This window comes from Prorops nasuta, unplaced genomic scaffold (genome assembly GCF_024137725.1).
Source record: "Prorops nasuta isolate Cenicafe-Biocafe unplaced genomic scaffold, Cenicafe_Pnas_1.2 PNAS00030, whole genome shotgun sequence".
In the NCBI taxonomy this organism is placed as follows: domain Eukaryota; kingdom Metazoa; phylum Arthropoda; class Insecta; order Hymenoptera; family Bethylidae; genus Prorops; species Prorops nasuta.
In genome coordinates this window covers 2,521,427-2,533,026 of record NW_027116827.1, presented here as the reverse complement: position 1 = coordinate 2,533,026, position 11,600 = coordinate 2,521,427, and the positions used below count along the sequence as shown (strand labels likewise).

Here is an 11,600-nt window from a genome sequence, read left to right as displayed (position 1 = left end):
GAATTCACCACCAGTTGGCGTTGACCTTTGCGTGCGACAGCGAATCAATAGCGGAACACTTTCAGCGTACATACATATGTATACATACAACATTGTTTTATGTGTAACGCGTTCTGATTCGATGGGACTGTAACGTCCCTCTCCCCTTAAAAAAAGATTTTTAAGCGTTCTCAAAACCACTGTTAACGGGGCGAGTTCATGAACAGGGGAAGGGAACTGGGAACTTGGAAGTTGGAACTGCTCGAATGCTACACTGAAAATAAAAATAAGTGGTAGTAACAGCCTCAACAGCTTTCTGCTCATAGCTAAATCTACCTTCTAGAAGATTAGTTATTTCTACTCATGAGTTTGGTAGTCTTTACCGGACACTCAAGTAGATTATATCATTCTCATCAAATGAGACCAATTAAATGCTTAGAATTTTAGATACCACTCGAGCCTAATAGTAAAAACAACTCGAGTCTGAAAGTAAGAGCAACTTGAGCGCCTCTAGCCCTCTACTATATAGGCTCATCAAGTATTTATTGCTCGACACTCGAGTAGAAGTTACCACTTTTTATTTTCAGTGTAAGTAACAGCTTTCTGCTGATAACTAAGGCCGGTTGTAATTTGGAAAAATTCAGGGCTGAAAACCTCAGAATTTGAAAACAAAAAAGCATTTTATATGTTCGGGAGCTTGAAATTAAGACACTCTGAAGTAAAACTAGGGGTGCATTCCAAATTACGCATGAAGCGCATAGAATGTACAGTTTATGTCACATTTATTATAGAATTTAAGTGCTTACTGCGCGCATATGCGTGACTCGGAACGCACCCTAGAAATATTATACATATAAAAATTTATCATTTTCGCATGGAATTACCGTCTACCTAGAATGATTACTGCTTTTTTGTGTCTTCAAATTCTAAGGTTGCAGCACTGAATTTTTCCAAATTACAATGGCCCTAAATCTACTAGGGTCAACGACGTAACAACTTAAAAATTTGAAGTTAAAAAATCAGTTTTCATGCCGGGCAGTTGAAAAGGTAAATAATCTGAATAAAGAGGTTGGAGTAATTATTTTAAGATGACTCATTTTCAAGTATATAACTGCTCTTTATCTGGTGCGAAAACTGCTTTTTTAACTCCAATTTTTTAAGTTGCTAGCATTGAATTTCCGACTGTAGTACACTGTTCAAAACTGAATCATGTACAGGTATAGTTTCTGCTTCCCTATACTATCTTGTAGCAAAAATGCTTCTCGCAAAATTGATTCATGTCCATCTCAACTACTCTATACTATCTTATAGCAAAAATTTAATGACAACAGCAGACGAAACGCGACATCGACAAATATGAAGATGACGTTTTGGACGTAGTAAAAGTATTATCCAGAAAGCATATTATTTATGTTGGAAATGTAGGGATGTCGAAAAATGGAATGGAAAATAATGCAAATATGGTGCATATATATAATATTATTTATCAAGTATAAAAGGGAAGAGATCGGATGCAATTTTCAGCCTATAAAGAGGAAAAAGCATCAGATAAGTATCGGGAGCAGCAAGTCAGAAGAAAGATTAATTTAACAAAACAAAATATTCTTTAATCTTTCTTTTGATTTACTGCTCCCGATGCTTATCTGATGCTTTTTCCTCTTTATAGGCTGAAAATTACATCCGATCTCTTCCTTTTTATACTTGATAAATAATATTATATATATGCACCATATTTGCATTATTTTCCATTCCATTTTTCGACATCCCTACGTTTCCAACATAAATAATATGCTTTCTGGATAATACTTTTACTATACGTCTAAAACGTCATCTTCATATTTGTCGATGTCGCGTTTCGTCTGCTGTTGACGCTGTTGTCTTTAAATTTTTGCTATAAGATAGTATAGAGGAGTTGAGATGGACATGAATCAATTTTGCGAGAAGCATTTTTGCTACAAGATAGTATAGGGAAGCAGAAACTATACCTGTACATGATTCAGTTTTGAACAGGTACCGTTGGCCCTAACTCGAGGGAAAACCCTAGCATCCCACCATGCCTACCAGAATCTCAAATGGTGGGGGGTTAAGGATTTCTCTCGAATTACCATCTCTGGCGTCCACCACCACTGTCCACTGTCCAGTAGACTGAGTAGACATGTATGTAACAGTACTGAACTACTGACACTACTGACAGTAGGCCAGGCACAGGCATTCTAATTTCTGAACTTCTAACCTTTAGTCGACTCAAGGCGCTATGTAACTTTGCAGTTTGCAGCCAGCACGTTCCATATTTCACATTACACTTATCAATTTATGCATTTACAAATGTTATGTTTTGCTAGATTTATATATTGTGATTTCTATTCTCAAAGTAGCAAAATAATAGGTATGTATTTTATTTTCTCATAGAAAAGAAATATGTTAAAATTAATTGCAGGTGGCCAGACAATGAAATTTATCTTTTAACATCTTACATTTTCATAATCTTTTCTTATATTGTATAAATTATATTCAGGGTCATTTTATTTCACAAGAATGTCAACTTCAGTTAAACTAGTGTCCAAAGTAATAGTGAATATTGAAAATGAGGGTCAGAAACGTGTATCACACACAAATATAGATGACAATACAGCTCCTGAAGCAAAGATTATAAAGGTTGATAGTGAACGAATAAAACGAAAACCATATGCAATAATGCTAGGTTACTTAGGTAAAGATTATTATGGAATGCAAAGAAATCCTGGAATGAAAACTATTGAAGAAGACCTTATAAACTCTTTATTTAGAGCAAACTTAATAACTCAAGAAGCATTCGATTGCATACAGACAATTAATTTTCAGAGGGCTGCACGTACAGATAAGGGGGTTTCAGCTTGTAGACAAATAGTATCTTTAAAGTTACGTAAGTATTAACATTAAGTTACATATCTAGCAAAATGGAAAAAAAAGAATATATTAAATTAATATTGTTATAATAAACCAAGAAAATTAAACATAAACTTTTTTCGAATACTTGTTTTCTATTATATTTAAAACTATTTTTTAATTTTTAGCTGAGCCTATTAATATTAAACAGTTAAATTATTATTTGCCCGAAGAGATTCGCATATTTGGTGCAAAAAGGGTAACAAAAGGATTTAACAGTAAGAACAAATGCGATGCAAGGACTTACTTATATATAATACCTACATATGCCTTTGTTCAAAACAGTTTTATTTCTAATGATGACTTTACGGATGAACAAAAAATAGAAAATTTATCTATTATTAATGGTAAACCATGTACAGAGTATAGAATATCAGAAGAGAAATTAGATACATTAAAAAGAATTATGAAACTATTCGAAGGATCACACAATTTTCATAATTTTACATATAAAGTGTAAGTTATTATCTTTCTTTGAAAATTGCAATTAATTTTTTATTCTAAAACAAAATAATACTTTATTCTGTAGGAAACCTTTAGATCCTAGTGCTAGACGTTACATTATTGAATTTTCTATAAGTGATGTATTTTTAAATGATAATGTAGAATTTGCAGTATTGAAGATAAAAGGACAAAGTTTTATGTTACATCAAATAAGAAAAATGGTTGGACTGGTTATTGGTATTTTAAGAAGTATGGTTTCAGAAGATGTTATGCAAGAAGTATTTCAACTTAATAAATTTGAAATTCCAATGGCACCAAGTTTAGGCTTAGTATTAAATTATGTAGGAAGCAAATTTAATTTTGTATTTGTATCAGTATTATGTTTTTATTTAGTTTTCAATATTAACTTTATACATTTATCTTATTAATTCTTTGCTTTAGGTTCATTATGATAATTATAATAAGAGATATGGAAATGATGGGATGCATGAAAAATTGGAGTGGAAAGAGTGCGAAGCTGAAGTTGATGAATTCTTCAAAAATTCTATTTTGAATTACATAATTAAAACTGAACTATCTGAAAAACAGTATCCTTTTTTAAAAAAAAAAGTAGTTATTTTAAAATCGTTTTCTTTTCCATAGTTATAGCTGATTTTAAAAATGTGTTTTAATTTTTCTTTTTATGGAAAGTTAAATTATGTTAGTGATAATTTTGAAAAAGATTTTTACGTTTTTCTTGTAAAGCTTTTAGAAAAATTTATATGAATGACCTATTCTAAATGGGATAGGTGCGATATATTTTCTTTTCTTGAAGTTGGCAAAATAAGATAAACTAAAAAGTTTTCCGAGTATATACCGTAGGTTTCGGGCAAACACAACTGCTTTCTCACTGTGCAAAGCAAGCAATTATGTATTTACACGCAGTTTAGGCCGTTACCTTGGAATACTTCTCGGCTTATCTTATTTTGCCAACTTTAGAGAAAGAAATTTAGCCGAAGTTATAACGTTCGGAATACTTCCGAAGCCTTCCATTAAGATGTGTGTGACCCAGACATATATATTTTCTTTAATTGTAATAATAAAGAATATTGAATTGGATAATGAACGTTGAAGAAAATTATACATTTAAGATAGAAGAAAAAGCAAAAAGTAATTAGTTATCATAGAAAAGATAATATCACACAAAGGAAACCATTATTTTATCAACGTAACAATGGCGAATAATTGTGTTAATAGAACTTTATTAAATTGTGTTTCAAAAGACTTTAATCAATAAATTTTATTCAAGAATCATCAGTACAAACTAATTCGTCCACTCCAGCAGCTGAATTGAAATAAAACTGATGTAAGATTAAAGAAATTGGGTGCTTCCCAAAGTCTAAAATTCGACACAATTTGAAAAATAATAATTTGCATGTAACTCAAAATATAAAGAGTGTATCGGAGATGATGTATATAACTTGAACCAAGTATTTTTGAAGATAGAGCCGAAAAGTTATAAACCATTTTTTCCACAAAGGTACCGTTACCGTGATAATTATTTTTTAAATCGAGGGATTAACGGGATCCCTCACGCGTGCTTTACCGACAGTACAAGTCAATAAACAATTCGTTTAATAAAAGTCAAATGCGAAGCAAATTGCAAAAACGGGCTTCATTATGACAAGGTGCCAATTCTAACGAGTCAATCAAGCTTAAAAAAACTCAAATCGGATGAAGAATAACGCTGTACCACTGTCCCGCGTTCTTGAAGTGGAAATAACCAAAAGTAACCTCTCTTCAAGAACGCGGTACAACCAATGCCAGGTATGGCTTTTTCTAATGTTTCGATGCATTTAGGAACTGCTTTAAAAAGCACCAGCACTCTTACTATGTAGTGCTAATACTCGCGCCTATGTATAACTCATCCTCGCTTATCTCGTATATACACAATGGGAAATTAAATCATATGTAGCTCAGGCATCAGATAGTGTAGTAATGAATTAAATAATATAATTCAACCCGGGAAAGAAAACTATAGTATAATTAACGGGAATCCGTATACCGACATTACAGGGCGAAAACTATTTCGCATGCAACGTCGTCATTTGTTGACGGATTGTAAAGTTATTACAGGTTTTTGGAAATGCCAGAAGCTTATCTACTAAGTTACGTTAGGAAAATTAACAAAAAATGAAAAAAAATTTTTGTTTAAATAAATATATTAACATTATTGAGAAACAACAATTAAATCGCAAAATCCCCCAACGTACTTTACTAGATAATGTTCATACGTTTCCAAAAAGTCCACAAAAATGCAAATCTGTCAAGAAATGACGATGCTGCATGCAAAATAAATAATGGAAGAATTTCGTGTTGGCGACTTCCCGAACACGAAATTCTTCCATTATTTATTTTGCATGCAGCATCGTCATTTCTTGACAGATTTGCATTTTTGTGGACTTTTTGGAAACGTATGAACATTATCTAGTAAAGTACGTTGGGGGATTTTGCGATTTAATTGCTGTTTCTCAATAATGTTAATATATTTATTTAAACAAAAATTTTTTTTCATTTTTTGTTAATTTTCCTAACGTAACTTAGTAGATAAGCTTCTGGCATTTCCAAAAACCTGTAATAACTTTACAATCCGTCAACAAATGACGACGTTGCATGCGAAATAGTTTTCGCCCTGTAATGTCGGTATACGGATTCCCGTTAAGGTGTGGTGTGCTCTTGGCACTTCTACAAGATTCCCAAAGATCAGAAAATTAATTCGAATCATTTACTAATCGGAAGGGATCTTGTAGAAGTGAGCCCCCCCACCACGACAAGGTGGCACACCGTCGGGGAGGGAGGCGGCGCCGCCTCACCTGAAACAAAAAGAAAACAAAAATATACTTGAAAAAACGAGTATTCAACCCGAAATGTGGAAGGATTTTCAAAGAAAATATTTCCACATTTCAGATTCTAGTAAGGAATTTCAAAGACAGACAAAGATATAAATTAATAAAGCATGCTACAAAAAGTGAATGAACAGAGAAGCTAACGAAATTGTTACTTCTTTCCAGCGGTTAGTTGAGAAGCTTCCTCCTCTCGAGCGTGAATGTTAATTCACACAAAGGTCGACCAGATCACGGCTGATACTCTCCTCAGTGACTAATAACCCTTACTTTCTTTGTCCCTTGGTGTGGATCCGAGTTGTCACACGAAGAACTACTACGTCGAGGAAACGATTTACACATCAATAAAGATGGACCCCTATTAGGTGAACTTAATGAGCCAACATCGAGAGTCCACAAGGACAAAGTAAGTAAGGGTTGATAGTCGCTGAAGGAGGATCAGCCTGAGCCAGTTGACACTCGAGAGTCCACTTATCAATAAACATCTGTACTCGAAATAACAATGAATGAAAATAATAAGATTAAATTTATCTATCCTTGAAATTATTTAAATAAATGTGGACTTAAGTAAACGGACTGGTAATTAAGCCCTACTCGTTGACAGTCTTGTCCTACACGAGTCCTTCCTAAAACATAAAATAAATTAAACAAGTATGAGAAATAAAAAAATAAATTATTTGCCAGTACGTCCTCTCCCGATGATGTCCCGATTCCAAGTGAGGGTTTGACTTGGTCCGACCCAGGATGGCAATGGCGCATGATTAGTGTTGGATTTATGTCGATATTGGGAAAATGTGGTCACTATCCATGGCTCTCTCCCGCTCCAACTGAAACAGAAAGAAAACAAAAATAAAATTGAAAAAACGAGTATTCAACCCGAAATGTGGAAGGATTTTCAAGGAAAATATTTCCACATTTCAGATTCTAATTGGGAATTTCAAGGACAGACAAAGATATAAATTAATAAAGCATGCTACAAAAAGTGAATGAAAACAGAAGCTAACGAAATTGTTACTTCTTTCCAGCGGTTAATTGAAAAGCTTCCTCCTCTCGAGCGTGAATGTTAATTCACACAAAGGTCAACCAGATCACGGCTGATACTCTCCTCAGTGACTAATTACCCTTACTTTCTTTGTCCTTTGGTGTGGATCCGAGTTGTCACACGAAGAACTACTACGTCGAGGAAACGATTTACACATCAATAAAGATGGACCCCTATTAGGTGAACTTAATGAGCCAACGTCGAGAGTCCACAAGGACAAAGTAAGTAAGGGTTGATAGTCGCTGAAGGAGGATCAGCCTGAGCCAGTTGACACTCGAGAGTCCACTTATCAATAAACATCTGTACTCGAAATAACAATGAATGAAAATAATAAGATTAAATTTATCTATCCTTGAAATTATTTAAATAAATGTGGACTTAAGTAAACGGACTGGTAATTAAGCCCTACTCGTTGACAGTCTTGTCCTACACGAGTCCTTCCTAAAACATAAAATAAATTAAACAAGTATGAGAAATAAAAAAATAAATTATTTGCCAGTACGTCCTCTCCCGATGATGTCCCGATTCCAAGTGAGGGTTTGACTTGGTCCGACCCAGGATGGCAATGGCGCATGATTAGTGTTGGATTTATGTCGATATTGGGAAAATGTGGTCACTATCCATGGCTCTCTCCCGCTCCAACTGAAACAGAAAGAAAACAAAAATAAAATTGAAAAAACGAGTATTCAACCCGAAATGTGGAAGGATTTTCAAGGAAAATATTTCCACATTTCAGATTCTAATTGGGAATTTCAAGGACAGACAAAGATATAAATTAATAAAGCATGCTACAAAAAGTGAATGAAAACAGAAGCTAACGAAATTGTTACTTCTTTCCAGCGGTTAATTGAAAAGCTTCCTCCTCTCGAGCGTGAATGTTAATTCACACAAAGGTCAACCAGATCACGGCTGATACTCTCCTCAGTGACTAATTACCCTTACTTTCTTTGTCCTTTGGTGTGGATCCGAGTTGTCACACGAAGAACTACTACGTCGAGGAAACGATTTACACATCAATAAAGATGGACCCCTATTAGGTGAACTTAATGAGCCAACGTCGAGAGTCCACAAGGACAAAGTAAGTAAGGGTTGATAGTCGCTGAAGGAGGATCAGCCTGAGCCAGTTGACACTCGAGAGTCCACTTATCAATAAACATCTGTACTCGAAATAACAATGAATGAAAATAATAAGATTAAATTTATCTATCCTTGAAATTATTTAAATAAATGTGGACTTAAGTAAACGGACTGGTAATTAAGCCCTACTCGTTGACAGTCTTGTCCTACACGAGTCCTTCCTAAAACATAAAATAAATTAAACAAGTATGAGAAATAAAAAAATAAATTATTTGCCAGTACGTCCTCTCCCGATGATGTCCCGATTCCAAGTGAGGGTTTGACTTGGTCCGACCCAGGATGGCAATGGCGCATGATTAGTGTTGGATTTATGTCGATATTGGGAAAATGTGGTCACTATCCATGGCTCTCTCCCGCTCCAACTGAAACAGAAAGAAAACAAAAATAAAATTGAAAAAACGAGTATTCAACCCGAAATGTGGAAGGATTTTCAAGGAAAATATTTCCACATTTCAGATTCTAATTGGGAATTTCAAGGACAGACAAAGATATAAATTAATAAAGCATGCTACAAAAAGTGAATGAAAACAGAAGCTAACGAAATTGTTACTTCTTTCCAGCGGTTAATTGAAAAGCTTCCTCCTCTCGAGCGTGAATGTTAATTCACACAAAGGTCAACCAGATCACGGCTGATACTCTCCTCAGTGACTAATTACCCTTACTTTCTTTGTCCTTTGGTGTGGATCCGAGTTGTCACACGAAGAACTACTACGTCGAGGAAACGATTTACACATCAATAAAGATGGACCCCTATTAGGTGAACTTAATGAGCCAACGTCGAGAGTCCACAAGGACAAAGTAAGTAAGGGTTGATAGTCGCTGAAGGAGGATCAGCCTGAGCCAGTTGACACTCGAGAGTCCACTTATCAATAAACATCTGTACTCGAAATAACAATGAATGAAAATAATAAGATTAAATTTATCTATCCTTGAAATTATTTAAATAAATGTGGACTTAAGTAAACGGACTGGTAATTAAGCCCTACTCGTTGACAGTCTTGTCCTACACGAGTCCTTCCTAAAACATAAAATAAATTAAACAAGTATGAGAAATAAAAAAATAAATTATTTGCCAGTACGTCCTCTCCCGATGATGTCCCGATTCCAAGTGAGGGTTTGACTTGGTCCGACCCAGGATGGCAATGGCGCATGATTAGTGTTGGATTTATGTCGATATTGGGAAAATGTGGTCACTATCCATGGCTCTCTCCCGCTCCAACTGAAACAGAAAGAAAACAAAAATAAAATTGAAAAAACGAGTATTCAACCCGAAATGTGGAAGGATTTTCAAGGAAAATATTTCCACATTTCAGATTCTAATTGGGAATTTCAAGGACTGACAAAGATATAAATTAATGAAGCATGCTACAAAAAGTGAATGAACAGAGAAGCTAACGAAATTGTTACTTCTTTCCAGCCGTTAGTTGAGAAGCTTCCTCCTCTCGAGCGTGAATGTTAATTCACACAAAGGTCGACCAGATCACGGCTGATACTCTCCTCAGTGACTAATAACCTTTACTTTCTTTGTCCCTTGGTGTGGATCCGAGTTGTCACACGAAGAACTACTACGTCGAGGAAACGATTTACACATCAATAAAGATGGACCCCTATTAGGTGAACTTAATGAGCCAACATCGAGAGTCCACAAGGACAAAGTAAGTAAGGGTTGATAGTCACTGAAGGAGGATCAGCCCGAACCAGTTGACACTCGAGAGTCCACTTCTCAATAAACACCTGTACTTGAATTAACAATGAATGAAAGTAATAAAAGTAAATCTGCCTATCCTTGAAATTATTTAAATAAATGTGGACTTAAGTAAACGGAGAGTGTTTACTTCCTACTCCTTGGTAGCCTTGTCCTATAAGCGTCCTTCCTAAAACAAAATAAATTAAACAAGTATGAGAAATAAGAACAGAATGTATTTGCCTGTACGTCTTCCTCCAACGACGGCTCGATTCCGAATGATGGTTTGACTCACTCCAACCCAGGGTGGCAATGGCGCGTGATTGGTGTCGATTCGTTATAGGGTTTATATCGTTATTGGATACGGGGTCACTATCCATGGTCCTCTAGCGCTCGACCTGAAACAAACAAAAAAATTAGAATAAATTTGGAAAAAAAACGAGAATTCAACCCGAAATGTGGAAGGATTTTCAAGGAAAATATTCCCACATTTCAGATTCTAATTAGAAATTTCAAGGACAGACAAAGATATAAATTAATAAAGCATGCTACAAAAAGTGAATGAAAACAGAAGCTAACGAAATTGTTACTTCTTTCCAGCGGTTAATTGAAAAGCTTCCTCCTCTCGAGCGTGAATGTTAATTCACACAAAGGTCAACCAGATCACGGCTGATACTCTCCTCAGTGACTAATTACCCTTACTTTCTTTGTCCTTTGGTGTGGATCCGAGTTGTCACACGAAGAACTACTACGTCGAGGAAACGATTTACACATCAATAAAGATGGACCCCTATTAGGTGAACTTAATGAGCCAACGTCGAGAGTCCACAAGGACAAAGTAAGTAAGGGTTGATAGTCGCTGAAGGAGGATCAGCCTGAGCCAGTTGACACTCGAGAGTCCACTTATCAATAAACATCTGTACTCGAAATAACAATGAATGAAAATAATAAGATTAAATTTATCTATCCTTGAAATTATTTAAATAAATGTGGACTTAAGTAAACGGACTGGTAATTAAGCCCTACTCGTTGACAGTCTTGTCCTACACGAGTCCTTCCTAAAACATAAAATAAATTAAACAAGTATGAGAAATAAAAAAATAAATTATTTGCCAGTACGTCCTCTCCCGATGATGTCCCGATTCCAAGTGAGGGTTTGACTTGGTCCGACCCAGGATGGCAATGGCGCATGATTAGTGTTGGATTTATGTCGATATTGGGAAAATGTGGTCACTATCCATGGCTCTCTCCCGCTCCAACTGAAACAGAAAGAAAACAAAAATAAAATTGAAAAAACGAGTATTCAACCCGAAATGTGGAAGGATTTTCAAGGAAAATATTTCCACATTTCAGATTCTAATTGGGAATTTCAAGGACTGACAAAGATATAAATTAATGAAGCATGCTACAAAAAGTGAATGAACAGAGAAGCTAACGAAATTGTTACTTCTTTCCAGCGGTTAGTTGAGAAGCTTCCTCCTCTCGAGCGTGAATGTTAATTCACACA

General features: G+C 35.2%; 1 protein-coding gene across 1 annotated transcript; it reads left to right on the top strand.

Moving 5' to 3' along the window:
• The first annotated feature begins 1,720 nt into the window (after nt 1–1,720).
• Nucleotides 1,721–4,922, top strand: Pus1 (Pseudouridine synthase 1). Its single transcript, XM_066742353.1, has 6 exons — nt 1,721–2,365; nt 2,495–2,881; nt 3,033–3,360; nt 3,434–3,689; nt 3,790–3,935; nt 4,433–4,922. The coding sequence occupies exons 1-6, from the start codon at nt 2,293–2,295 to the stop codon at nt 4,503–4,505; spliced, it is 1,263 nt and encodes a 420-aa protein (XP_066598450.1). The 5' UTR covers nt 1,721–2,292; the 3' UTR covers nt 4,506–4,922.
• Nucleotides 4,923–11,600: the final 6,678 nt, after the last annotated feature.

What these genes read in the sequence shown, in the direction of transcription:
- Pus1 (XM_066742353.1), top strand. Translation starts at nt 2,293, where the DNA reads ATGCATTTACAAATGTTATGTTTTGCTAGATTTATATATTGTGATTTC. An exon ending in TCAAAGTAGCAAAATAATAG is followed by an intron (nt 2,366 to 2,494) that starts GTATGTATTTTA and finishes AATTATATTCAG; the next exon opens with GGTCATTTTATTTCACAAGA. An exon ending in TAGGCTTAGTATTAAATTAT is followed by an intron (nt 3,690 to 3,789) that starts GTAGGAAGCAAA and finishes TCTTTGCTTTAG; the next exon opens with GTTCATTATGATAATTATAA.